Source organism: Branchiostoma belcheri, unplaced genomic scaffold (genome assembly GCF_001625305.1).
Source record: "Branchiostoma belcheri isolate BF01 breed outbred unplaced genomic scaffold, Haploidv18h27 scaffold84, whole genome shotgun sequence".
Classification (NCBI taxonomy): Eukaryota; Metazoa; Chordata; class Leptocardii; order Amphioxiformes; family Branchiostomatidae; genus Branchiostoma; species Branchiostoma belcheri.
In genome coordinates this window covers 575,549-603,195 of record NW_017804509.1, presented here as the reverse complement: position 1 = coordinate 603,195, position 27,647 = coordinate 575,549, and the positions used below count along the sequence as shown (strand labels likewise).

The window sequence follows — 27,647 nt, the reverse complement described above, 5'->3', positions numbered from 1 at the left end:
TACTATAAAATTGCAACATTTATTATGACATTGTAACCCAACACCAGTTACCATGGTGAGAGACAGTCTGGTTCAGGCCATTGACCAGGTCAGAGGTCAGTGTTTGGAACAGAAGAAGAAGAAACAGATCAAAATAATATGTTTTCCTTCGGTAAACATAATTAGATGTCTGCTCATTTCAAAAGTCAAGTCAAAGTTTACAAATGTACTGCATCTGTATCTGTATAGCTGGTACAACATGTACATGTATAACCGCTCTTCAGAGTAACACACCAGCTTCTTTATTAGATTTGATTTATTGAAATTGCAACATTGTAATACACGTGGGACACAGGCAGCTGTTTCTGGTGTTGCGTCCCGCACATAGAAACAAATACAGGACAGACAATACTCATTTTCACTTGACTTAAGTGAGAAAAGTCAATGTAAAGTGTATCTGTATAGCTGGTATAACCGCTCCTTGGCACAAGAGAGAGAGACACAAAGAGATACCAAATTTGAGTACTTACATCGAAGAAGGTCCTGTCTTCTGTCTTCTTGGGCGCCCCAGGCAGGGGGGTACTCAGGGTCACTGACACGACCTCTGACAGGTCAATGAACCCTTTACAGTGCTGGTCATGGATTGCATCATAGTACCGCAACTGGGGTGGTGGGGTGAAGTGAAAAAAGTTTTTATGACGGAATATGAACATGACTACATTGAGTAGTCTCAAAACAAAAGGGCAATACTATGTTCCTTTATTCTTGCAATGAATGAATGAATGAATGAACTCTATTGCTGGAAAGTTGTACATGGTACAATGTACAATGTAATGCAACAATGACAATCTGATCAGTACAGTAAGTCTATGTCTTTGATAAGAAACCATTAATACAGGCATGATGAATGTAAACGGAGTATGACACAATGTACGTTAAGCATTTCTATCTTTTACAATCCTTTCTCTCTTTTGTAACGCACTGCAATATATTGACCTAAGTGCGTATATATGGAGTCTGGGCATGACATGCACGGATCCTTACTAAGAGTTCCTCCCTACCTGGTGTTTGTTGGAGTCCAGAACGAACCATCTCTGTTTCCATCCCTTCAGCAGGGCTCCTCTCTTGTACAGGTAACCCTCGTGGATACTGAAGAAATACAGAAACACATTTTAGCAAAAGCAATACATACCCTTATTTCTGTTGGTTGTCTAGATCTAAGGTGAAAAGATACTTGTCCTAATGCCTTTGAGGAAGTATCATGTAAAACCATGCAATGCAAATATCAAGAAGTTCAACTTCAATATTGATGTGTGCAAAACTGTTTCTAACTATATGACTGTATCTAACAAAATTTTGGCATTATTTGGCACTATGATTCCCACCAAGGAGTCATCAAACTTCATGGAGACTTCCGGAGTATGTTGGGTTTTCAGTGCTGTCAACCTACTGTGTCCAGACAAGCATAAAATATACAAACTCACAAACATCCCACCCAAACAATACTCCAGTATCCTAGGAAGTGACACTACCACCCACCTGTGTTCCTCGCTTGCTGAGGAGAACTGGTCGTACAGTGTCCCGTCCGACGGACCCTGGATCACCATGGAGGTGGACGAAGCTTTGCTGATGTCCGACTCCGAGTCCAGTCGCACCATGCTTCCTCCCACGCCTCCGTCCGCGAGGGCACGGACACGCCGGCAGTGCTTCGGTACCATCTCCCTGCACCTCTCGTGGCAGGAGTACCCACAGTCTGCACATCTCAGGCCTGCATGGGGAAACAGCAACAAGGACTGGTTACCCTTCAGTCTAACCCTAACCTGAACTCTAAGTCCCTAACCCTAACCCTAACCCGGACATGCCGGCAGTGCTTCGGTACCATCTCCCTGCAGCGTTCGTGGCAGGAGTACCCACAGTCTGCACACCTCAGGCCTGGGGAAACAGCAACAAGGACTGGTTATCCTTCAGCCTAACCCCCTAACCTAACCCTGACCCTAACGCTAACGCTAACCCTAGCCCTAGCCCTAACCCTAACACGGACATGCCGGCAGTGCTTCGGTACCATCTCCCTGCACCTCTCGTGGCAGGAGTACCCACAGTCTGCACATCTCAAGCCTGGAGAAACAGCAACTGGTTAGTTTTCACCCTAACCCTAGCCCTAACCCTAACCCTAGCCCTAATGCTAACCCTAACCCTAACACGGACACGCCGGCAATGCTTTGGTACCATCTCCCTACACCTCTCATGGCAGGAGTACCCACAGTCTGCACATCTCAAGCCTGGGGAAACAGCAACTGGTTAGTTTTCACCCTAACCCTAACCCTAACCCAAAGACTGGCTAACCCTTACGCTTGAACCCCAACCCTAACCCTATTGCTTAAACCCCGAAGCTTACCCTAACGCTTGAACCCTGATGCTAACCCATATTGAACCTAAACTTCACTTTACTAATAGAATATACAGCCCCCAAGATGATTTCAAGCAAATCTTTGTGCTATAGAATATTTCTGACCTTGCTTGGCAATGCCCCAGAGCATCTGGCTGCAGAAGTCGCAGTACGTCGGTGTGGGGAAGGTTAGGGTTAGTTAGTTATTACTAGTTAATGACTAGTTAATGATTAGTTATGACTAGTTAATGACTGACCTTGCTTGGCAATACCCCAGAGCATCTGGCTACAGAAGTCGCAGTACGTCGGTGTGGGGAAGGTTAGGGTTAGTTAGTTATTACTAGTTAATGACTAACCTTGCTTGGCAATGCCCCAGAGCATCTGGCTGCAGAAGTCACAGTACGTCGGGGTGGGGAAGGACGCCATCTCAAACCTGTGCGGGTGCGTGAAGGCCTTCTCTGCTCCTGTCGACAACTTGCCCTGCAAAAGTGTCAAACAGAATATCATGTAGTACATGCCGATGGAAGTGTAAGTTTGTAAAAGTTTCTGCGGATAAATGTAGAGGTATCCTAATGGTCAAAGTTACAGCTTACACAAAGGGAAATGTATCAAAAATTAATATCAAATTAGTAAATTTTATGTTTTCTGCATGAAAGCAAAACAACACTGATAAATGTGACCAACATTCTTAGTTTCTGAAAGACGAGAAGATTTCATTTCATTTCATTTCATTTATTGGTGATGCCAACAATGCATTACAAGTGGGAGCCAGGCAGCCAGATGGCTGGTGGTGGCTGCCACTGATACATACAACACAACACAAGACAAGTCAATACAATATACAGGACCTAACAACAAGAACGAATATCAAAATAGCAAAACATAACAATGCAATTATACAATATCAAAGACACATCATCATCAAATTAATATAGTAATCATAATAATATCTATAATCAAAAGTGGAAGGGAAAGATGGAACGGTTGGAAAGTCAGAAAAGTTAAAAAGTTGTTTAAAGTTAGTAATCTGATGAGAGGTGGTTCCTGCATTTGGCCTTGAAAATTCTAACTGTGGCGGACCCTGTGACTTCACTGGGTAGACGGTTCCACAGGCGTGCAGTGAACAGGAAGAAACTGTTTTTGTAGGTGTTTGTTCTACTCCGGGGGATGTGCAGGTGGTGGGCATTCCGCAGTCGTAGCTGGGATTGGCTATTTGCAACTCTTGTAGTGGGCACAAGTGGCTGGAGATGGGCTGGGACGGGACCATTTACCAGCATATACATGGTGACTAGTCGATGGTAGTCCCTCCTGGTCGCCAGACTATCCCACCCGAGCCTTTGCAGAACCTCTAGGTAAGGTGTGCGGACTGCAGCACCAGTGACAAGGCGCCCTGCGTGGTACTGCACCCGTTCCAGGGTCTTAGATGCGGCAGCAGTAATGTTGGTGAGAAGAATAGAAGCGTATTCCAGCTTAGGGCGAATAAGCATGAAATAAGCTCGTTCCAGGGCTTCTTGGGAAAGCTTGCCACGGAGCTTCCACAGTAGTCCCAGTGTTCTCCTGGCCTTGCTGGAGGTGAGTTGAGCGTGCTCTGTCCAACGAAGGGTCTGATGCACGGTAACGCCCAGGTGCGTATAGAAGGGAACCTGTTCAACGATCTGTCCCATGATGTAAATGGGGGGTAGAAGAACTTTGCTTTGCGGAGACTTAATGCAAATAACCTTGCAGTTTAAGATGATCTTTAAACGCTTATAATGCAGACTTGCTGATGTTTTCCATTCATCTTTCAGTAGTTTTGTTGTAGTTTCCCATACCTTAATCAGCACCTCGATGGTTGCCCTCTTGTGAGTAGATATCCCGTGTGCGCGCACCAGCTGTGTGCTGACGGAGGGCTTCCTGGGACGAGGCGTGCAGGAGTTGTCCTCCAGCTTGTCCCACAGGAAACGCCACTTCAGCGGCAGGTGGCCCAGCTCCTGCTCCAGGTCTCGGCTCTCCTGGGGAAGGCAGAAGCCAAAATGATATCAAGAATAATCAAGAATAACATTTGTTTTCTTATAGACAAAGATGTTATAAGTTATGACATCATAGCTTTACCAATGGTGATTAAATCCCATTCTCAATCTGTTCTGTTTGGAATCCCAAATGGAACACGCATTCTGTTCTAATGACTGCAAGTGACCCCAAATGGAACACACGTTCTGTTTAAATGACTGCTGGTGATCCCAAATGGAACATGCGTTCCATTCTGATGACTGCTGGTGATGAATGCCAACAATCACCAATGGACTCGAGCCCTGAACCTTTAGACACCCCTCACCTTGAGCAGCCACTCCAGGATGTTGGGCTGGTGCTGGAAGATGTTGTCATAGCAGGCCAACGACCCCAAATAGAACACACATTTTGTTCAAATGACTGGCAGTGAAGAAAGCAACCCCAAACTTTAAACGGATTTGAACTCCTCACCTTGAGCAGCCACTCCAGGATGTTTGGCTGGTGCTGGTTGATGTTGTCGTAGCAGGCGCTGACGATGATGCGGTTGCTGACAGGCGACAGCTGTTCCTCCGGCACCTCCTCTGCATGCTGCTGTACAGAGAGGGCAGAGGGCAAGGGTTAGAGGCCAAGAGTCAAAGGTCAAGAGGTCTCCTACTGGCTAGAGAGCTAAAAGATAATGGTACATGGGAGTTCCCTGGGTATTATTATTAGTAGGTCTGTCAGCCAAAATAAATGTGTTTTATGTTATGTGGCTTCAGTTCATTGCACAAAGTTTGTCCTGTTGAATGACAGAAACCAGAAGAACGTTTGAACGATTAAACCCTAACAGCGGTGTGACATTGATAAGATGTAACATTATTGACATAGTATGATAGAAGAAGAAAAGCGGAAAAATTGGAATATAGCAAAGAATGCTGCAAGAGTTGTACAGTATACAGTCACGCTCAACATTACCCAGCCACTGAAACAGTCTGACCAAAGCCTGTCAAAAACTGAGTCTCAGAAACAGGTCTGGGCCAACAATCAACTACAACAGGAACATAAATGGCCAATTTAAGATGTGAAAAGCTTAACAGTGAAGAAGATGGCAGAATATGCAGTGACAGTCAGTGTACAATTGAGGGCATAGGCGAAGGTTCAGAGGCCAAGAGTCAAAGGTCATGACACTACGATCACCAGAAGCAAGTCTTGGACGTCAGTGATACTGATATGGTGACAGTTGTTTTTTTGTGTGATATTCTACTCACTCGACTATGCCTTCTGCGATCGGGGCGTGAGGGACCTCCACTCCTGTTACACTGTTCAAACCAGACAAGCACAATGTACAATGTGAGGGAGGTTCACTTCAGTTACAATGTTCAAACCATGAACAATGTTAGGATTCTGTTTCAATGATCAACCAAAGCACTACAGCAAATGGCTAGGGAGAGAACCAAAACCACAGACCACCTGTCAGAGGTTCCCAACAACTGTACCCACCATGTTAATGTGATTACAAAGGACAGGACCTACCTACACCTTACCAGTAGTCAGGACAGCAAATTCAAACTAGCAGACATAATGTTTGCCATTTCACACCAGAACATCTATACTACAAGGTACCTATCGAGGAGCAAATCTTAAATAACCGAGTAATCTAAATACAGCAAATAACAGAAAATTGAAAGCACCATGGGCACCTGTGAAGTCATGCAGAGTGTACTCTAAAGCGAGGACTGTTGATTACAAGTGTGTACCATGCAAGAAAAACGTAGTTACTGCAGCAATGTAGTTAAGAAATAGTTCAAGACATGAGCCAAAATTAAGAGACTAATGAGTACGAAGAGAAGGTGCATTAAAGGTTATGCTGAAGAGTTGACATAAAATCATGGTAAATCCATTCATCCTTAAATGACATTTTCAAATCTTTACTTTTATTTTGAATTGTGTTTTCTTTCCAATGAAGTCAATAGTATGAATATCTAAATACACTAAAAAAACAATATCAGTTGGAATTTTGCAACTTTATACATGTAGCACCTTTGGAGTATTGCATTTAGTCATATTTTTTAATCATTAAGATTTAAAAAAGAAAGCCACGCCATATAAAGACGACACAATTATGATAACCTCACCTGTACGGCCAGAGCCATCAGTTCTCTGTCGTATGATTGGCCAGATGACAGGTCCTCTTCCAGAAAGTAGTCCCAGATTCGAAGACTGGAGATACAGGAGTACGGCCTTAGCACCTGTTAGGAAACACAAGGGAGAAAAGATCAATGAATTTTCAATGAAATTTCAACCTCCTGTCTTTGGTTTACCTTTGAAATATGTGATGTTGAAGGATGATTGTAGATACGTCTGGCTTATACCAAAAATGATGGTCACCTGCTAATTAAAATCGAAAATAGATATTAATTTTGCATTGTATACAAACCTGTACGCCAAAAAGCAGTTACTCAAGCGACTGGATATGATTTTGAAAACGTCAACGTTGAACATGACGTTTTCAAAATCATATCCAGTCGCTTGAGTAACTGCCTTTTGGCGTATCGTATTACCTGGATGTCTAACCTTCATCGACGTATACAAACCTGTGTTTCTTTACTTCAATTTCCAGCAACGAAATGTGTTATTCATAGAAGTGGATCAGGTTCAAATATCTAGAAAATTATAGCCACCAGTTTGTCAATGAAAACAAAATAAAATTTTTGCAAAAATTTGTTCAGTCACCATATTCATTTCCTTGTGAATTCAGAATAACATGGTGAACAATTTTTTTAAAAACGAGCTAGTTTTCTACTGATGTGCTATTCTTAGAAGTTGTATCTAAAACTGTTCTTTATCTGGGACCATTAAAACTTTTGATCCAACACAAAGAAGTTCTCTCACCTAGAGCCTTCAACCAGTTGACGTCACACTTCAAAGTAGCCACGTGACATGCCTCACTGGGTCAGTCTACTGAGGAAGACCAGAGTGACTGGTCGAAAGCTCTAGGTGAAAGAACTTCTTCAAAAGTTACTCTAAATAGATGCCCATACCGGAGACTCCTGCTGTGGCTGGTAGTTGACGTTGTAGAGCAGCGGCGAGGACGTGTGCAGCTGGCTGATGTAGTCCCAGATCGTACGGCTCTGCGCGTGCTTCCCAGAATCCTTCGCCGCGCCCTTGAGCGACCCTGTGGGGTCGTCTCCATGTACGCCCTTGTGCTTGTCCTTGTCCGTCAGCAGCCCGGCTTCTAGTCTCTCGTACTCTGAGTCCATCAGCAGGGACTTGAAGCGGCCGGACACGGAGTGGAAGGCCAGCAGCTTCAGGTAGTAACTGTTGAACTCAAAGGACAACGGGAACTGGTGCAACACCTGTGGGAGGGAATAATAGCAACAAAATCAATCATAAAATACAAAAATCAGCACTTAAAGGGGTTACATTGTACTGACTTGTAGGGTTCCCAATATAGGGCCCCGAAGTCCCCTGACATATTATAATGAACTAGACATTCATAACTGAAGACATAATATAATAATCTTTTTGTAGGTGTCTACGTGCTCTCTCTATGCGGTTAGCATTACCTTTTACTTTGACAATAACTTTGATGCAGGGTTTAGAACCTAGAGCCTGGGATTCGAACCCATGACTAAGCAATTCAGGAGCTTCGTATATTGGAGTAGGTTTCTACAAGTGTGGTGGGCTTCCTCTATGTGATTAGCATCTTTTATTTTGACAATAAATTTGACACAGTCAGGTTTGGCTAGGATTCGAACCCATGACCATGCGATCCAGGAGCTTTGTGACTAACCTGGTGTACAGCATCCAGAAACTGCAGAAAGACGGGTGCGAAGCCGCTGCCCTGAGAGGCCTGGGTGTGGTTACAGCGATGGGAGAACCTGTGGCCGAATGCCAGCCACTCTTTCTCTACCAGAACCTACAGGTTTACAGACATTGACATGTTAGAAATGGAAAAATGGAAATGGTATCTTCAGGTACTAATACAGAAAAGTTTATTGCAAATCCTTGCCCGAGGGCTAATTGCAAGAACATGATAAACTAATCTACGGTATCTGGTAAACGATATTGGCTGCCGTCATAGTTGAGACACCTTTGACCCAGTGTTGATGTCACACTTCAGAGAAGCCACGTGACAAGCCTCACTGGATCAGTCTATTGAAGAATATCTGGTAAACTCAATTGCAACGGGGGGCCAATATAATATCGTTTACCAGATACAGTTGACCCAGTGTTGACATCACACTACGAAGAAGCCAAGTGACAAGTCTCACTGGGTCAGTCTACTGAAAAAGACTGGTCAAAGCTCTAGGTGAGAACCATTCTTTGTGTTGGATCAAAAGCCTTAATTTTAAACATGTAACCACCAAGTTGAACACAGATGAACTTTCATTGATATATATATGTCATCAATACATTGTCCCTTACCCTGAAGTTGTTTTTTTTTTTAGAATAAAATTTCTGATCCTTTCCCCTTTGTAGTGATTCCAGTAATATGACAACAAGACATTGTCCCTTACCCTGAATCCGTCCACAGTCCTGTAGTACGGGTCCAGCAGCACCTGTGCCAGAGAGACCACCTGAGTCGTGACATCCCAGCCGTCCTCCAGACTGATCAGTACAGAGGCTCCCTGCATGTCCAACAGGTCTACCGCTGCACCTGACAACTGCAGCAGGTGGGAGATCTGAGGAAAATAAAAATTACACATTACTACACCTGAATGTGATAAATGGAGCAGGTGGGAGGTCTGAGAAAAAATAATGTATGCATAACTATGAGGTAACTGTCCAAGATCATGAAACACATTTCACATTGCCCTTTGTAATCTTGGAATTTATCCACTACTAAGGTTTGAATTGCCTTTGAAAAAAAAAATGTAGAAGTGACCTTCATTGGGATGACTGACCCAGCCCTTCCTACCTACCTAGTCCCTGCCTACCTAACTACCTAGTCCCTGCCTACCTAACTACCTAGTCCCTGCCTACCTAACTACCTAGTCCCATGACCGACACTGGTCATTGAAGGGACAAGGCAGACCTTGCAGCGTGTGGGTCAAATGTGCCTGGGAGTCTGCATACTACCTTCCCCCCTCCCACACAAGGTTGTGTATGGGGCCAGATGAAGATGGATCATAATTTTTGTGGCAAAATGTGCTTGAGATAGCAGAGGTATGAAATCTTTGGTGTCTTGTTTTCAATTGCTTAACACAATCGTGTTCATGCCCCCTGGGTGCATGTTGTTCCCCTGTACCTGTTGTAGCCACTCTGACTCCTCCACAGCCTTGAGAAAGCCCATGTTGGGGTCTGTGAACGGAGCGCTGGGGACGCACGCACGCATCAGCTTCTTGAAGCTGGCCTTCATGTGACGAACCTCCACAAAATCCACAGGGATGAAGTCACACTTCGGAAACTGGTCTGCCTTTACTCCCTGGAATGGAAGTAAAAAAGTTGTGTTAAACATTCATCCTGCAAAGGAAACCATATGGCATCACATTTGTATTGGTTTTGGGCTAAGAAGCATAGAGAAGGTTAAAAAAAGTGCTGTACTAAAAGACGATAAGACTGGTTATGACATTTCGGTATTTATACAAAGGTGATACAGAGACGTTAGCAAATGTCTGTCAATCATTCTCAGGATGAACTCAGTTACTAAGCCAAAGTCAAAAGTATCTTCAAAGTAACAGGACAACTTGATACAGTCAAATTCCCTCAAAACTCAATTTGTCTACATGCAGTTTCAGTGTTCAATAAGAATGACAGGGAATATGATTTATTCTATTTCTAGCAGTCTTCAATTATACAAAATTTGAACTCTCAGTTGCCTAGCAGTAAAATATATTTGGCAACATTTGAAGCATTTGTCATTTGTACACTTAGTCTGCTATAACCATGATAATTATACACACAGTCAGGTTCTTTCTGAAGAAATAAAAACAAAACTAAAGCCTTACCTTCATCTGTGACTTCTCCCCAAACGCGTACAGCACGGAGCCGTGCATGTTCTGGATGCTTCCGTTGCTGATTCCAGAATCCTTGGACAGCGCACCGTTCTCAAACGCTAGTCTCAGCCCGGTGTCGATCTGGCTTCCCGAACTCGCCCTCCCGCTGGAGCGAAGGCTGTTCCAGTGCTTGAACCCTGACAGAGACAGCCACATAATTTGATACAGATGCTACATGTACATGTAATGATCATCTTGGACCTGAACTAGTACTTTTAACCACGCTATGGTTGAGTGTGATGGTTGAGTATTAAACTGGGGGGATTCTATGTTAAGTTAACCCTTTAGTAAATTTGGCTGTGATTAAATTATAATTATGACTGAAACTGAACATAAAAAGCATAACAATCTAGCAAAACTGTAGCCAAACCAATAATGAAACAAAAGTAAAAAATAAGTTATAATAATAATTTTAAAAGCAAAACTTAACTATGAAGTAAAACCTGCAACATTAAACGGTGAAACCTGTAACATGGGGGACTGACGGGGCATAACAAATGGACAATGCAGTTAGTGACACACCTAACTCCAAGTCATGAAAATGAATGTAGAAGACAGACAGAGATGAAACAGGAAACAGGACACTACAGAACGCAACCGCCACCACTCCAACATGCATTATGCCATGCCAAAGCACCCTTAGACCAGCCGCCAACACTACCCTACTCTACCATTGGCTGAAAAAGCAGTACTGAAAGATTTTTAAAAACTATCTCGACGTTTGATTGGCTGAAAGACTGGGTAGATGGGCAGCTATTGGCTGAGAGGTAGCGGGTTACCTTTATTAGGATGCACACTGTGTCGAAAGCTGCTCCATTGACGAGAAAATCCTACACACAAACAAACACAGCCGCAGGTCCTTATACTTTATAGCGCCGAAAATACAATTTTTTATCAACCTTAACTTAGGATCCAACAGTCCTACATAACTACAGTCATGCCACTTCTACCAGCAAACTACAAGTATAAAATGTAACCAAAGTGAGCTTTTAAGCCTTTAACTCTTAAAAAAAGAGTTGGCAAAGGTAGGAGGTGCCCATAGGAACATAATCCTGTTCTGTAACATCATACAAAATTTCAATGCAAAACCATTATAATTAGAATTAGTGTTGACTGAACTACAGTTACTGTAGTAATCTGTTGTGCCAATATACGTGTACAAATGTCTGAAGTTGTCGATGAAAAAATTTAACATTTAATGTTTACCGTTGTGCAGATCAGTTTGCGTGAGGTTTTTTTCTCAAATCTGGTTAACTTGACTTAAGTTTCTACAGGACAGTATACTTAATATCTAAGATAGTCCTTTGTTAGATGTGTTTAAATATCAATTTTTGTTAAGCATCATTTGTTTAGTTGTTATCATTTTTCTGAGACTCTTTATACAAGAAATAGTTTTCAGTTACACAATTCAAAAGCTTTTTCTGCTAATATCTGCATCTGGAATTAAATGTCCACTTCATAAATTACAAAGTTTGACTTCATCAAAGTACAGAATTTGGACAAAAGGAAATTATAATACCTGGTTAGGAAAAAATGATAATTTATCAATACAAAGCATGGCTTTAGTGAACAGCAAAAGCATCTGTTACAGTTGAACCCAAAGTGTTACAATTATAGCTCCCAGCAGCATACCAGCATTTCTCAACCTTATAGCACAGTGTGACTGTGAGTTACCTGTCAATGCAAAAAGTATATGTCATGGGAATTTTAAAAACTAGGAAATGTTTTACGGATATTTTTTACTGAATGACATCCTTGCTTTTTTCAGAACTTTAGTTTGGTTTAGGCTAATATTTTCTCTCCTAGTAGAATTTTTTACAAAACCCTTTGAACCACTTTGCAACTGAGACTGAAGCCACTTTATGCCAGGTATAAAACACTTTTGACTTGTGCCTGGTGACATTTCTTGCAATATCTGTATGCTGTGTTAAAAAGAACAGCAAGCAGTTAAACTATAGTATTAATAGTAATTTACAAAATGCTGTAGGACGATTACAGAATGAATATGATTACATATGAGACATGATTAGTGGATGAAGCAATAATGTGCATGTGTTAGTTAGCTGTGATGCCATACAAAGTGATATTATGATCAATTAACAGAGGACAGCATGGAAAAAAAATGTACAATATGGAAACAGTTTTCTAAAGACATGCCCTTTTCAAAGATGTGCCAAAAACTCTTGCACTGGTTTGCAATTCATGTTCCAAAATGTTTACAAAATTTTCTACTTCTACTTCTATTTCTACTTCATCATCAGAATACAGTGACTGTCATGTATTTGTAAATTGTCTAAGCTTTAAAAAAAAACATCACTACCGTAATTCTCAAATAGCATCTAATATGAAGTTTAACATGGTCCAAAAAATTGTCTCAGAATAATAATTAGTAAGCTCTCTAGGAAAACAGGCAATTTTGTTGATTAAGTCATGGCCAAACATTAAGAAACTTCAACCTTCTCCCTGCTGCCTAACCGCACAATCAATAGAGAATTTAGAGTGCTAAAGGTTAACTTTCTCCCTGCTGCATAACCCTACAATCAATAGAGAATTTAGAGTGCTAAAGGTTAACTTTCTCCCTGCTGCATAACCCTACAATCAATAGAGAATTTAGAGTGCTAAAGGTTAACTTTCTCCCTGCTGCATAACCCTACAATCAATAGAGAATTTTGTGTGCTAAAGGTTGACCTTTACCAATGAAAACCAATGAAAAACTGGCAACCAGATGACTCCCTCAGCGTGCTAGTGGTTAAACTTAAAGCCACCCCATATAACCCTCACCTGATCTAATGCTGCTAATGCTGCTATTGGATGACTTGCCCGAACCTTGGCGCACTGGCGCAAGCTTCCTATTGGCTGCCTCCTTCCTCTGGCTGTCCGGCGTCGAGGGATCCGATTGGTCGCTGGTCCTGACGGTGAAGAGCGACGTGAGCGACTCGGAAGGTGAAAGGTCGAGTTGTCGGAGCGTACCAGAGCGACTTGCGGGGGTGGCGGACACCAGAGCTGAGAAGTACTGCTCCTGTTCCACACTACTGGAGGTGTCGGACGAACCACCTGGGGGCAAGGGAAATACTCTTAACTTGTTTCCCCATGGTCTTAGGCATAATTGTGTGAAAAGAGGGGAAAGAGAATCTTCAAGAATTGGTTGAAACAATTTTGTTCTACACAAATGAAGTAATACGATGGAATTGCGAATTCACAGTGACATGATATTGTGGTGGAGGGACTGAGAAAACCACAGAGACGGAGAGAACCGATTACCATTATGAACACTTTAAGATTTACATCCTTTTGAGAAATGTTTTGTAAACCAAAAACAACAAACATCTACTTTTGAGCTTAAGATTCACATCATTTAGACCTTGATCCCTCTTTTGTAGAAGTGTTAATCTTAGATGCCTGTCACTGATTGCATAGCTTGAGTTTCGAACCAGATAAACTGTTTCAAAACACTTTGATCCTTCTTTTACAGAAGCCTGCAAGCTTGTGCAAAACCTTACCTGACTGTGGAGCCTGTACCAGCTGCGCTGACTTCTGTGCTGACTTCAGAACCCCCATCACACCCTTCCCGTGGAACCCTCCCGATCTCATCAGGACTGCTCGTGTGCGGGGGTGTCTCCACGTAACCACGGGCAACCGGCTCTGTCTGTAGCAGCGAGCGACCTTCCTCACGCTTTCATCCGACACTGACTGGGGAACCACAATCAGCGCGGGGTAACTGGGGGCAGGTAAGGAGGCAAATTAGTACAAAAACTACAACTTTCATCTGACAAAGCAAAATTAGCACAAAAACTAACAACTCTAGTCTGTCTGACACTGTCTTAAGACAATAGAAATCCAAAATGTTAATATCTTTTGAAGTTCAAAATCTGGTTGCAAGTGGATCTTCTTAAATTGTAAAACACACTAATTGAACACTATATTCAGCACTTTTAATGATAGGAAAATATATTTTAAAATTTGTTTAAGGGTCTTGATGACTGTCACTGTGACAGTGACAATTCAATGGTAACAATGGTACACTCCATGAAAAGGTTTTTTGTATTCAACAGTATTTGTGATTGTTAATAGAGGTTAGAAATCATGGCAAATGATACTCAACATGACATGGACAATCCAAACTCTACTACTGGATAAAATATGGGGATTAATTCCAGATGTTTTGAGTGGCATCCATTACTTTTCTTCCCTAAAGACTGCCCTGTACTATAAAGATCTTCTACTCCTCTACGACAGGTAGAATACTTAACGTTTGTTCACGATATTCTGAATGATGCACTCTTATTAGGAACCAAGGAAAAGGTTAAAAATAATTTTTGTTTTATCACTGACCTGCGGCAAGTAGAATACTTGACGTTTGCTTGTGATATTCTGAATGGTTCAGTTTTCTGCCGTGCCTGGCTCCCGTTGAGCGAGCCCAGACCCAGCCTGACGTAGTCCCTGTACGCAGCCTGCTCCTTCAGTCTCTCCAGACTCAACTTTTCAGATGGTCGGCTCTCAGCATCATCTGGAAGGACATCATGGGAACATTTGATTATCGGATGAAGTTTAATTGGAAAATTAAATAAACGTACTGTGAGTTCATGTACTTAAGTAATAGGTTCATTTTGTACTATGTAGGACGAGGGAAAGGGTTGTCTTTGTAGTGTATTGAATTTGCTATTGAAACAATTCTGTGGTGAGTTCATGAATTTGAGGTGGAGAGGAAACTGCAAATATAAAACTGCAAAAGTTCATGATTTTTAGTTAATCATTCATTAATTTGTCTCAGAGGTGTTAGGTACCCTCTTCAGCATTGGCATTGTGGTTTTAAAGGGGGGCTTATGCATATGACACAAGCACATTCTGTTTTTCTACTCTATCACAGTTGAAGCATCAGTTCCATGTACACTGATGCCTGCAGTGCATTATCTGCACACCTGTAACACACCTGCATGACACACCTGTGTTACCTTTTGTGTTACCTGTCCTGGGTGGGTTGGCCTGTCCTGCCTTCTTGCCTTCTCTCCTGGCCAGAGCTGGTGCTACTGGCACTGATCACATCCAACACACAAACAAACAAACAAACCAACAAACACAGCACAGGAACACAGGGGAATCAACAAGGAACCTCATCAAAAGACTGCCTCAAACTATCAAATGGAAGAGACTTCCACACAGCGTAAAATGCATTGTGTAGTCGAACCTGTACTAGCGTCCTAGTCATTTTAACCACTTTTAGTGGCCCTGTACATTTAGCTTTGCCCACAAAACCTAGCATTAAGAATCCTGTCTATTGTGGCTAACGTGACCAAGTCACATGAGTGGTCACTTGCACATCACTGCTTTCTCTCAAAAAGAAACAACACTCCAACTTTGTCTCCACATCATTTTCACACCAACTGAAATATATTACATACATTTGTGCTGTTTTGAAAGTGTGTTGTTTTTTTACCTGAAGCTAGCTCATCCAGTGATGCAGCTTTCCTGACGTCTCCGTCCACCTTCGCCATGAATATGCTGTCTGTAGGCAGCATGTACTTCGTCCTCTTCGCAATCTGCTTCCCCGCTTTCTTCGCTCCCTTCCCGAGGGTCTTGCTCAGGGCTCTGTTTAACGGGGAAAATTTTGTTACTAAAACGAAGAGTGCTGAGAAAAGATGTAAGCCACCCTCACCAGATTAGCACGTCAGCAGAACGTACTGCGCTTGCGCAAAACCAGTAATGTAATTTGTGCATAGCACTTTGGCAGAACTTCTCATATAAGGTCATATTCGCACATATAAGGTAAACACTCCAAATGTTGTGGATGAAAAAATGTCTGCAACAGGCAAAATTCTGATGTAACGTTAAACCAAAAATCCAACGCAAACCGTGAAAAATGAGGGTTTCGTATAGGCGCAGTACGTTCTGCCGATGTGCTTCCTCACCAGATTGCAGTATGGCTGATAGTTCAGTTGTTAGTAATCAAGCAGTGAAAAAAAGGAAGAAATTAGATCCCATCACCACTTATGCCAGGATAGCTAACCAAGGATTTCTTGCCATATCAAGCTTTCTGAACAATCCACTTAATTTACAGTACAGGGAAAATTCCCCATTGATGTTAGAAACTATGACTAAAGTTTTGTTTACATTTGTCTACTTATATTTGTCTTTTAATTGAAGACAGTATATTTGCACCAGTATTAAGAGTTAATTGCCATAGCAAGTTATAGAACTTTTAAGTTAAAATTAGCAAGTTGCCAACTAATATTGGTACAAATTAGTTGTATTGATAATCTTTGCAAAGATGAACAGTAATTAACACTGACAAAAGGTCGTGAAAAGAGGTGAGTGAAAAAAAAATTGTGTTTTTATCCAGTTCAGTGGGTTGAATGGATTTTAAGACAGCATTTGAGCAACTATCTCACCTGCTGTGTTGCCCAATCCTTTTGTTGTGAAAAAATCAGAAATGCAAAGAAAACAATATTTATCATTCAACATCATGGATATACATAAATATGAAAAAGTGATTAAAAAAAAAAGTGCCAAGGTGAAATTAGAACAGGAAAATGTTTAATCAATCAACTTAGAGAATCTCCTAAGAAAGTATGCATCAGTACACATTGCATCTTCTCTCTTGTTTTGGTATTCATTACTTTTCCAACTTATTTCAGACATAACTTGGGGGGTTTTCATGATGATGGTGATGTTTTGTCACATTCTTCAACTTGTTTTGTTGTTATTAAACGTGGAGGCAAAGACTGAGTTAGTTACTACCAGGTTGAGAGGAAAGCATTTAGACAACAAGCATGTTTTCAGCACCAAGGACAGAGACAGGGAAAGGGACAATCATAAGAAAATTGCACTGCACAATTTGTGGCCTTCAGAAAGCTTTCTTTTAAAAACTGATCTTTCTTTTTAAGTATATTTTGTTTGTTATTTCAACCTTCTCCCTGCTTAGATACCTTTTTGCCACCAAATTTGTACTAGTATTAGTGACAGGGTAGGGCAGGTGGGAGAAGGTTCAGAGAGTTAAGGCTTTTCTGGATTAGCAAGGGTTCGTATGATTCAATGATTTTCTTTGGTCACCCCCAGCCAGCCACCTGCTATTCGCTTGTTTGTTTGTTTGTTATACATTTTCCTACCTCCAATCTTTAGTGCCATACATGGACCTCCGGCCAGGTATCGCATCTATATGTCTGCAATTGTCATGCAATACTGGATGTTAAAAGATCCACAAACAAAACGTATATCTTATGATATAAACATGCCCCACCAGACTCACTTCTTAACAAAAGAAACCTTGTTCCTTGAATCTATGCCCAAATAGATGGTCTAGACCCACAAGAAAGCCACCAAACGTTGGGACCATAGTCTATACACCTGTATGTAGGCTAAGTTCTAAAACTTTGGGCTCATTTTACAAGAGGTACCGGCATACAAGGAAAGTCCCTTGCTACCTACCCTGTAGCTGCCACCTAAACAGGGATATCATCAGTGCTTTCAAACTGGTACATGGAAGGATTTTGTCTGTCAAAAAGTTACAGCAAATAAAAGATGGAATCGGAGATGCAGACTTTTAATTTCAATCGATTTTAGATCTTAAAATGTTGCTAATATCGCTTACTTTGAAAGAAAAGCAGACTTTCAATCATTATAATTTTTGAGCTAAAATGCCAATTACAAGTTTCACTTTGTAAGTAAGGTCGAGTTTTAAGACCGATGGCATCCCTGCTGTTGCTGTACCACTTTCAAGGTCAATTCAGGTCAAGGTCGATGGAATCTGACCTTTCCGAACTTGCCCGTGGCATGTAAGGGCTGACGGTAGCGCCCGTGTCCTCGTCTTGTAGGTCATGAAAATCTGCCCTGCTCAGAAAGGTACAATCTCTAAAACTGGTGGTTTCCAGTAACATTCCCCCCTTTGTAGGGGAAAACCACACTGAAAACCACCTGCGCTATCTGAAACTACTGAACAAGCAAGATGTCTGAGCTTCAAAGTTCATCTGTGTTGGTAAAAATCATTCTGAAGCAAAGTTGAGCTGTAATTTCCAACATAAGCATTTGTCAAGGAATAAGCAATTCACTGCTTGTTGTGGCGTTGTATAGTCCAAAATATGCCTCTGACTTTTGTGTTGGAAATTAGGGTCTAACTTTGCTTCAGAAGCTATGTCATGCATGCTCATTGCCAGTTGCCAAAGTACATGCTTAAAACAACTTACCTGCCCGTTTCACACAAAGCAAAGCAAACAAAACAATACATCAAGCATCAAAGTAAGAAACAAACACAAAAAGAAGATACGTACAGAAACAAACAGATACGTTACTTACAAAGAAGAGTACATAATATTATACAAGAATAAATTTCACACAAACTCAGTTAAAAAGTGGGTTTTTCATAATCACAAGTACATGTAATGTATTCCAGTGTACCCGATGAAGCTAATTTTGATTTGTGGAATTTTGTGCAGCGTTCTTCTCCTTGTGTTTCTGAATCATGGTGCATGTACGAACGGACCAAACATTTGACTGGGGACAGCGGCCAGTCTATTCTGAGTGGAAGCTACATGTACTATTGGGGAAAACTAGAGCTAAGATGGATTCCAGGCTAACTAATAAAGCTACTTACTTGAGTGTAGCGTTCTTCTCCTTGTGTTTCTGTATCATGGTGCGCGGCCCGACGTGATGTCTGGACAGAGCGAACATCTCCTGCACCCCGACCGGGTACCGCAGACGGTTAATCAGCTTACGGAACGTCTCGATGTCTTCTGATGTTACCTCCTCGTCAAACGCCAACTTCACCAACTAAAGGGAAACATTTGATTTGATTCATTAAAATGCAACAGTAGAATACACGTGGGACACAGGCAGCTGTTGCTGGTGTTGTGTCCCACACATAGAAACAAATACAGGACAGACAATACTCATTTTCACTTTAGTTAAGTGTGTGAGGAAAGTCGTGTAAAGTGCCTTTACCAAGGGCACAAGATCGGTGGCATGTCAGGACTCGAACCCGAGACCTCTTGGTTCCAAGTTGGATCTAACACTTACAGATCCACTTACAGATCCAGAAAGGGAAGGCACTGCAGTAATCTGCTAAGTTTGCTGAGGGCAGACCTCAACTCAAGGAAAGATTACTAGGACCATTGCGGTCAGAAAGAAAACTCCAGGAGCTCAGGAGGCTCGCGATGAACAGGACGAAGTGGAGAGAGCTGAAGAAAGACTGATTGATGCTGCAGGATGCCGAGTTACTCTAGCAGCAGAACACAGTGGACTACTAAGTACAGAAGTCAGAAATTTGCCGTACTTGAGAAATGCCCCCTCCTAGCTCTTTTCCACAAGTACAATAAACAGTGGACCATGGCTTAACGTCCCGTCCTAAGAACTGGGACCCTTTCTACTTGGGTGCATGTCGGGTGAGCGACACAGCAGGGATTCAAACCCACAACCTCTTGGTCATCTCTATTTTGCGATTGGGAAAAGCCAGAACTTAAACTATGTTTTTACAATAGCCGCACACAAATAATCGAGTTATGACGTTGACCTACATATGGACCCACACCTCAGCTGCTCCACCAGGGCCAAACTAAATACATTACCCTTCTGACAAAGGCAATAATGGACATTGCGTGTGACTAACCTGGAATGTACAGGCTCTCAGCTGCAGACCCTCGGACAGCCACTCGTTGATGTGTGACAGGTATTGCACGTTTATCTTCTTCTCTCTTGTCAGGGATGCCACGGGGAAGGACCTCACTACGATCTGCTCTGACGCTAGAAATAAGAAATCAGAGATGTCATGTGTTGATGAAATACTTGGAGATTCTGTGGATTTCTTGTTTTATGCATAAAACAGGCGGAATCCCCATGGCAAAGCTGTTACAAAAAAGAGAAGAGTTTCCTAGTTTCTGGAGTGATCATTTAAATTTGTTTCTAAAAAAAATTAATTTCGGTGTATGAGTAATTTTTTGTTTTTGTAGTATTTTGAGTCGAAACTCAATGTATTGTGCATAGCACTTTGGCAGAACATCTCATTTAAGGTCGTATTTGCATGTATCTGTAGTCTAAATGTTATGTCCAAAAAAATATTGTCTGCATCGGGCAAAATTCTGATGCAAAGTTGACCAGAAATCCAACGAAAACTGTGAAAAAAGGGGGTTTTGTGCAGGCGCAGTACGTTCTGCTAACGTGCTACCACCGACACAAAACCACTGCATTTACACAAGATACTAACCCAGAGGATCACAGGGAATCCCCTTGAAGATGGTCCTGTATGTGGTGAGGAACACGGCCCCCTCGGCGGGGAGCAGGGCAGGACCCCCCATGGAGCCTCCCGTGCCCTCCTCTCGACCGTCAGGGATCAGGTACGACCGCAAACCTTCCATCACAATGTCCTCTCCTGGCAGCAGCTCTGGTCTCAGGATCTTCGGCTGAGGAAACAGATAAAAAGATACGTTGATGAAGATTAGACATCCAGGTAAAACAATTATTATATTCAAAGACAATTCATACTCTACTACTCATGGATGAATAACAGACAAATAAAATCCAGACGTTTCAAGTGACATCCCTCACTCTTCTTCAGTGTCACTAAAGAAGAGAGTGACGGACGTCCGGATTTTATCTCTGCTATCTATCCAGTAGTAGAGTTTTAATTGTCTTTGAATATAGATAAAAAGATGAAACCCTTCCAACACCTCAAGGTGTACTGGGTGGTGCCTATCTTCGATTCAGCTAATATTGACTCAATAGGGGAGGCAGGGTTTACAAAGGCGTTTCAGGTTACGATAGAAATTAGAACTTTTCAGCATTTAACTTTACAAAAAATAGGCTAATATTTTTTCTGATTTTTTTAGACACCTCAGAATTGGGAAAGTAGTTGAAGTTTGCAACTGGTAACAAGTTTTGAATGTAACATATTTCTAATTTTCCAGACCTACCTTCTGTATAGGTGGAAGCCTCTTGCTCTCTCTACAGACCTGTTCCATGGAGTCTACATGCATTGCTGTAACACCTGTAGGGTGGGGAAAAATAATATCTGTTTTGTCTCTGGAGTCAAAACATAAACATCAGTTATATGTCCTGTTTGAAAATACATAGATCATCGGTTAGCCAATAAAACAAACGCCATCAAAACTGACATGAAACAGAAAAAAAGTAGTCAGAGATGCCAGATTTTACACGCCTTACTGCGCCTACCTGCCATACTGCTTTGTGATGAAGTTACGAAAACAAAAATAACAGAACTAGGGATATGTGGCAATGCTGCAATCAATTATATAGTTTGTGCTTATAAACCTGACATTTCTGACAACTCTAAAGTGTCACTGACGAAAGGTAGTGGATGCTATCTGAAACCTGACTGTTTCCAAAATCATATCCAGTTGCCTGAGTAACTGATTTACGGCTGTATTACGTACATTGAAAATTGTGGAAACACACACAAACTGGCATGCAGACAACCCAAAAGCAATACTTTACACCCTTGGGATACCATCCAGAGGATAGATAGAGACTGGAAAGTAATAGAACCTTATCATTGCTGTAAAGTCATCATCAGACCGTACCTGGTACCATTGCGTGTAGAGCCTTGATGTGACAGGATAAGGGGCCCAAATTACAGCATAAGAGGACCAAATAAAGGGGTAGGGGTCTATTTTAAGTTTCAAACTCTGCTAGAAAGAACACTCGGCTAGCCTTACCTGGTACCATTGCGTGTAGAGCCTTGATGTGATCTGGAGTGACCCCGCTCTCCGTGCAAACCTTGTCCACAAACCTGGTGATGAAGCGACACACGCTTCCTGTCATGTCAGAATCCTCCTCGCCATACTGCGCACTCTCCGCATCAAAACTGTCACTGCCTCCAATACTGCAAAATAAACAATCATCAAAACTGTCACTGCCTCCAATACTGCAAAATAAACAATCATCAAAACTGTCACTGCCTCCAATACTGCAAAATACACATCAAAACTGTCACTGCCTCCAATACTGTGTAACAAAGCCACATAGTAAGTATTCGAAGCTATTTATCTGGTATCGTATTTGATGAAACAGTCACCAAACCAAAGACTGTGCTGCTTAGCATGAAATGGTAGGATCTAACCAGGGCACATAGGCAACTACATAATTAAATAAATCAATGGGGGACGGGTCCAGAATCCTAGTAATAGTCAAGCAAACTTTACAACAATCAAGTTTTCAGAGATACAAGTTCTTGGAGAGCTAGGGTTAGGATAAGCTTTGAGTTAAAAGGTAGGCATCCTTCCATCATTGAGTTAAAAGCAAAATTTACGGAAAAGGTAAAAAGCATTATCCAGAACAAACTATGGCCACTCAATAAATTAGCCAATCAACAGGGTAATTAACTAACTAACTGACCTGCTTGTCACGTTGCTATTGCTGCCACTCTCCGGTTCGTTGCCCATGTTGACCCGTATGCCCTTACTGGTGTCCAGCGGAACTAGCATGAACACCATCCTGTTGGCATAGTGGATCGCCTGGCTGTACACTGTACTCTCCTCATTATTCACCAACTCCTGCTGGTCTTCTTTTGACCGATGGGGCCATAATCTCAACTGGAGAGAGAAACAACAACACATCAGTACATGTAACAGTGTTCATCAGCCAGTTTAACTATGATACCGGCTCTTGTCAGTCTCCTTTTGACCAATTGGGCCATAATTTCAACTGAGGAAGAAATACAAATCATCAATTCTTTATCAAATATCTGTATTGGCCAACACTCTCTTCAGCCTAAGACTATGAATTCTCAGAAATGTAGGAGTAGCTATTTACATGTATGTATCACAATCTTTGGATAAGAAGCCAAGCCAAGATCACAATGTCATCGACTAGCTACTAGTAGTTAGATCTAAACCCTGTTTGTCTACATTCAAGTTATACAAAGAAGAAACATTAACTTTTAACATTCATTATGCATTTTGATAATTAGGCATTTTAACGGCATCGAAAAATGTGAGATTAAGGCACAGAGAACCAAAATATTGGTATTCAATAGTAACACATGACTGAGTAAGCCTTTATTTACACTGGATAAGCTTGTACAGTCCAAAATATGACCGCTTTTCAACAAAGTCGAGGGCGGGGTCACGGTAGTACTGTGTAGTAACAGATTTTTTTACTAACCTGTTCTGCTGCAATGTCAAGAGCAGACTTTTCCAATGACCTATTGACCTCTGACCTCCTCCTCATTCCCGGGCTAGATGGCACCTCTAGTTCATGGGGATCCTAGGGAGACGAATAAACAGAGATACATGTAACTTGAGCAATTTATTGTCTTCTAACTTATCAATTCTGTACTTTTTGTAGTTTTTGTAAGTTGCATAAAAGAAAATGTTTCTTTGACAAAAATCGTCAATAAACTACAAAACAGTCTATTATGATCATGAATTACGTGAAAATGTCTGAATCTTGGCTGATTTCAAAGTGAATATCAGTCAATAATGCCTTGCAGGCTACATTTTTTCTACAATGATGTTGTTTGTAAAACCAGAACTTTCATTCGTGTTAATTTCTGAATAACAGTTGTTCAATTTTCTGTTTTCTATAGCCAATTTCTTCTTAAACAAATCCTCCCGCCCACCTTGGCACTTCCGTTCCTGTCCGGCTGGTAGTAGAGTTCCTTGATGTGTTTCTGTACGTCTGTGTAGAAGGAAGCCTCCCAGAACTGCAGGTTAGTCCACACAGGGTGGTCCTGGACCAGTGTGTACGCAAACTGCATCACTCCTGGGGCAAGTTTCTACAGAAAAACAAAAGTTTTAAACAGGGCGTTAACATTTGGTCTATGATAGCTATTTGGTACCAAAGCCCTCCAGAACTGCAGCTTAGTCCACACAGGGTGGTCCTGGACCAGTGTGTACGCAAACTGCATCACTCCTGGGGCTAGTTTCTGGGGAAAAAAAACAAGTTTCAAAATTAAAACTTCAGCCTGCTAAGACAGACATTTGGCACCAAATTGGTACTGGTTATGGGCAGCAGGGAGAAGGTTACAATTCATGTCTGCAATAAACAATTTACGATTACTATAAGTAGTATACTACTTGAGAGGCAAAATCTGAAAAGCAAATTTGTTCTTACTCAAACACATTCATAATTATATATTAATAAAATGTAACGTTGACCAGCCCCTCCAACTCTGACCTGCCGCTTGCTACATAATGTAATCCTACACCACAGGGTGTCTGCTACAGAGTTACCATGGTGACAGATGTCTGGTCCAGGTCATTGAACCAGTCCTTATTTGTTTAGAAGCAAAGAAGAAGAGGAAATACAAATGTTTTCCTTCTGTGAAAACAAGGAAAAAGTAGAAACTGCCTGTGTGTCTCACCCTGCAGAATGCGCAGACGAGCGGCAGCAGCCCTGCAGCCACACCGTGTTCATCCATACTGGAGCAGTCCTGCAGGGCGCAGTTGATGAGCCTCACCACCATGTCAAACTGTTGGTTCTCTAACACCACCCTGTTCTGCTGCATGTGCAGGCTCAGTTCGTCACACAGGGCCAGCCGGGTTACCTTACTCTTCAGGCCTCGTAAAACTGCAGGGAACGACTGCAGAAGACAAAAATGTTGGAAAAAATGTCCAAAAAATGTTAAAATTCTATAGCTGAAATACCTGTAACTTCACTGTTGTAAAACTGCCAAAACAAAAGAATTTTGTGTACACAAAATAATTCTAAAAAGTACCATCATGATGATGATAGGAAATTAGTTGCAGACAGTTGCAGATAAACTTGTTGATGCAATATATTTTCTTTCCTTTCAGCTCAAATACTGAATACTACAGCAACCACTACTATGATGTACTTCTTTTACAGTTTACACAATCATGTTCTTTGCTTTCATTTCCCAGTGAAAAGTTATCTTGATAAAAACACAACAGAACCATTTTGCTAGAAACCAACCTTCTTTGCTTCTTGTATCTTGTTGTCAAAGATGTAGTTGATGCAGTTCCTCATGACCTCTAACCTCCGTGCACTGCTGTTCAGGCCGGCGTACTTGTCCCTCCTGTTCTCTCCACATGGCACAATCCTGAAACAAGACAAACAAAACTCATTTGTCAATAATTAGCTATATCAGGCCATACCAATTTAATTTTTTGGTTGTAGGATTTTTTCAAACAATGTACTACAATTATGACTAGGTTTAACTTACTGAAAAACATTAAAACAATGCTCGAGTTTATGCCTTGATATACTCCATTTCATGGAGTGAATACATGATCCAGTGAATCAAGTTTGATTTGATTTCAATTATTGAAATTATAACAGTGCAATACACGTGGGACACAGGCAGCTGTTACTTGACTTTGTGCCATTTTTCAGTGCCTCCGCACCAAGGTAATTCAACTACCAACTGTAGGTTCTAAACATTCAGCCCTTTTGGTGGTTTTGTCCCCAAGTTGAACATATTAACATGAAAATCCCCGTACCTTGGCTGCTGTACTCTAAGTGATGTCATCTTGGGCGCTGTGAGAGCTCTCTTGGCCTGAGCGTCCTCAATGACCTGCTGCACCAGAAACTCGCTCAGGACCGGGAACTGAGGCTGGGGCAGCCGTGAATGGGCCGCCTCTGACGCTTTGGGGATCTTCTCAACGTATGGCTGGGGGCTCGGGTTCTCCTATGGGGGGGAAAGCAGAAATGTGTGTGAGTGGCAAAAATATACAGTTACTACAGCTGTCTGCTGCAATATTTGAAAGGATTAGAGTATAACTTATCAAGAATTCAGTGTGAAGTGCAAGTTATTGAAGGTCTCTGTTATGTTTATTATCATAAATTAGTGATGAGAGATTTTCTGTAATACATGGTATTATTTTATTCAGTTATGTAGGTCTGGAGTAAAAGGACCCATAACCTCCGCATCTGGTTAAAAACAATGCATGTTGGCAGGAAGGGCAACATCACATACAGAAACATAACACACACACAGATGGGGTTACAGTGCAGTTTACTCTAAAAACACACATAGAAATGATGCAACATTTGATGCAACAACACACATAGGAATGATGCTGCATGAAGAAGACAAAAGCACTCAGTCTGATAAGAATTGCAAATGCTGTTGATTATGTGTATCTGTCCCATAACTCTGTCCCTTGGAAGGGACACACACAGCCCTGTCAGACATAGCCATTGCTGAAGGAGGCAAAACAGAGTCAGTTGGTCACTCTTTGTTATTCTTGAAGTCAGCTGAGCAGACCAGTTAGAGTTGGGATTTGCACTAAATCATATTTTAACTTCAAAGGCATCTAGATAAATGTACTGTAAAAAGTACCTTATGAGGTAATTTTAAATTAGTGGCCACAAAAGTCAATAATTTACATGTAGTTGCTTGTAGCAGGAGCATAATAGACCCATTCGACTTTCACGGATCGCATAAACTGCATACGTCACAGGGGGGACATTTCGAATAGAAACTACGTCACAGGGGGGACATTTCGAAAGTTCCTTTCACGGATCGCATAAACTGCATACGTCACAGAACAAAATAACGTTAAATTGTTGTACAGAATGCCACCATACAATGTTGGTGCCTGTTTTCCTGTCATCTCCGCATATATTACCGAGAAAAAAGGACACTTACCTACATTTTAGTAAAAAAATGATCTGCCAGGGGGGACATCGCGAGCGCAAGCCGCGTTCAACTTCAGCGTTCTAGAACGACGTTCTTTCGAAATGTCCCCCCTGTGACGTAAGCAGTTTATGCGGTCCGTGAAAGTCGAATGGGTCTATTCCAACATGCAAAGTTTACACATTTTTCAGATGAGATTAAATAATTGTAGAATGCTGATACAGATTTATTAAAACACTGCAGACAAGAATTTAAAAAAAAAATTGAACAGGTTTGCCATGCCGCAGCAGATTATCATGGGGTCAAAGGCCAGTTAACATGGGGTCAAAGGCCGTGAACTTACTCCATGGATCCAGCTGGAGGGCGTGGCCCCACGGCACTCCTTAGGTCATGGCAAAACCACACATAGAAACAGCAAAACATCAGATATAACATCAGGGAGGTTCACAGTCCATGAAGCTGGCCTTAGCTTTGATGCCAAAAGAATTACTCTTTTGCATATAAAATTCATCTTTAACGATATCTAAATATGATTTTGCTTAATAGATTTTGCTTACTAGAATATTATGTGTATCATGGACTGGTGGCTTTTTGTTTTCAAGAATTCACAGTTACAGTAAATGCTGATCTTAAAATTTAAATGCTGATATTAGAATTTACTTATACAATAACTTAAAGAATTTATACAAAGTATGAAAAAAAGAGAATATGGATTGGTGGCTATAAAAACTGAAGGAAGATCTGTTGTCTTGATCATCAAGATATGCTGTGT

General features: G+C 41.5%; 1 protein-coding gene across 1 annotated transcript in view; it reads right to left on the bottom strand.

Moving 5' to 3' along the window:
* LOC109486966 (myotubularin-related protein 13-like) overlaps positions 1-27,647 on the bottom strand; it is a 61,987-nt gene that overhangs the window by 13,993 nt on the left and 20,347 nt on the right. The window contains 30 exon segments of the mRNA XM_019790883.1: positions 510-641; positions 1,041-1,128; positions 1,519-1,747; positions 2,722-2,845; positions 4,177-4,356; positions 4,826-4,945; positions 6,469-6,582; positions 7,375-7,689; positions 8,127-8,252; positions 8,854-9,018; positions 9,585-9,761; positions 10,285-10,469; positions 13,114-13,386; positions 13,833-14,057; positions 14,680-14,759; positions 14,761-14,839; positions 15,767-15,918; positions 16,719-16,736; positions 17,436-17,489; positions 18,917-19,092; positions 19,928-20,061; positions 20,522-20,717; positions 21,228-21,301; positions 21,990-22,156; positions 22,669-22,865; positions 23,437-23,538; positions 23,894-24,049; positions 24,638-24,856; positions 25,210-25,336; positions 25,737-25,924. Of these exon segments, the coding sequence (XP_019646442.1) occupies positions 510-641; positions 1,041-1,128; positions 1,519-1,747; positions 2,722-2,845; positions 4,177-4,356; positions 4,826-4,945; positions 6,469-6,582; positions 7,375-7,689; positions 8,127-8,252; positions 8,854-9,018; positions 9,585-9,761; positions 10,285-10,469; positions 13,114-13,386; positions 13,833-14,057; positions 14,680-14,759; positions 14,761-14,839; positions 15,767-15,918; positions 16,719-16,736; positions 17,436-17,489; positions 18,917-19,092; positions 19,928-20,061; positions 20,522-20,717; positions 21,228-21,301; positions 21,990-22,156; positions 22,669-22,865; positions 23,437-23,538; positions 23,894-24,049; positions 24,638-24,856; positions 25,210-25,336; positions 25,737-25,924 (4,572 nt within the window).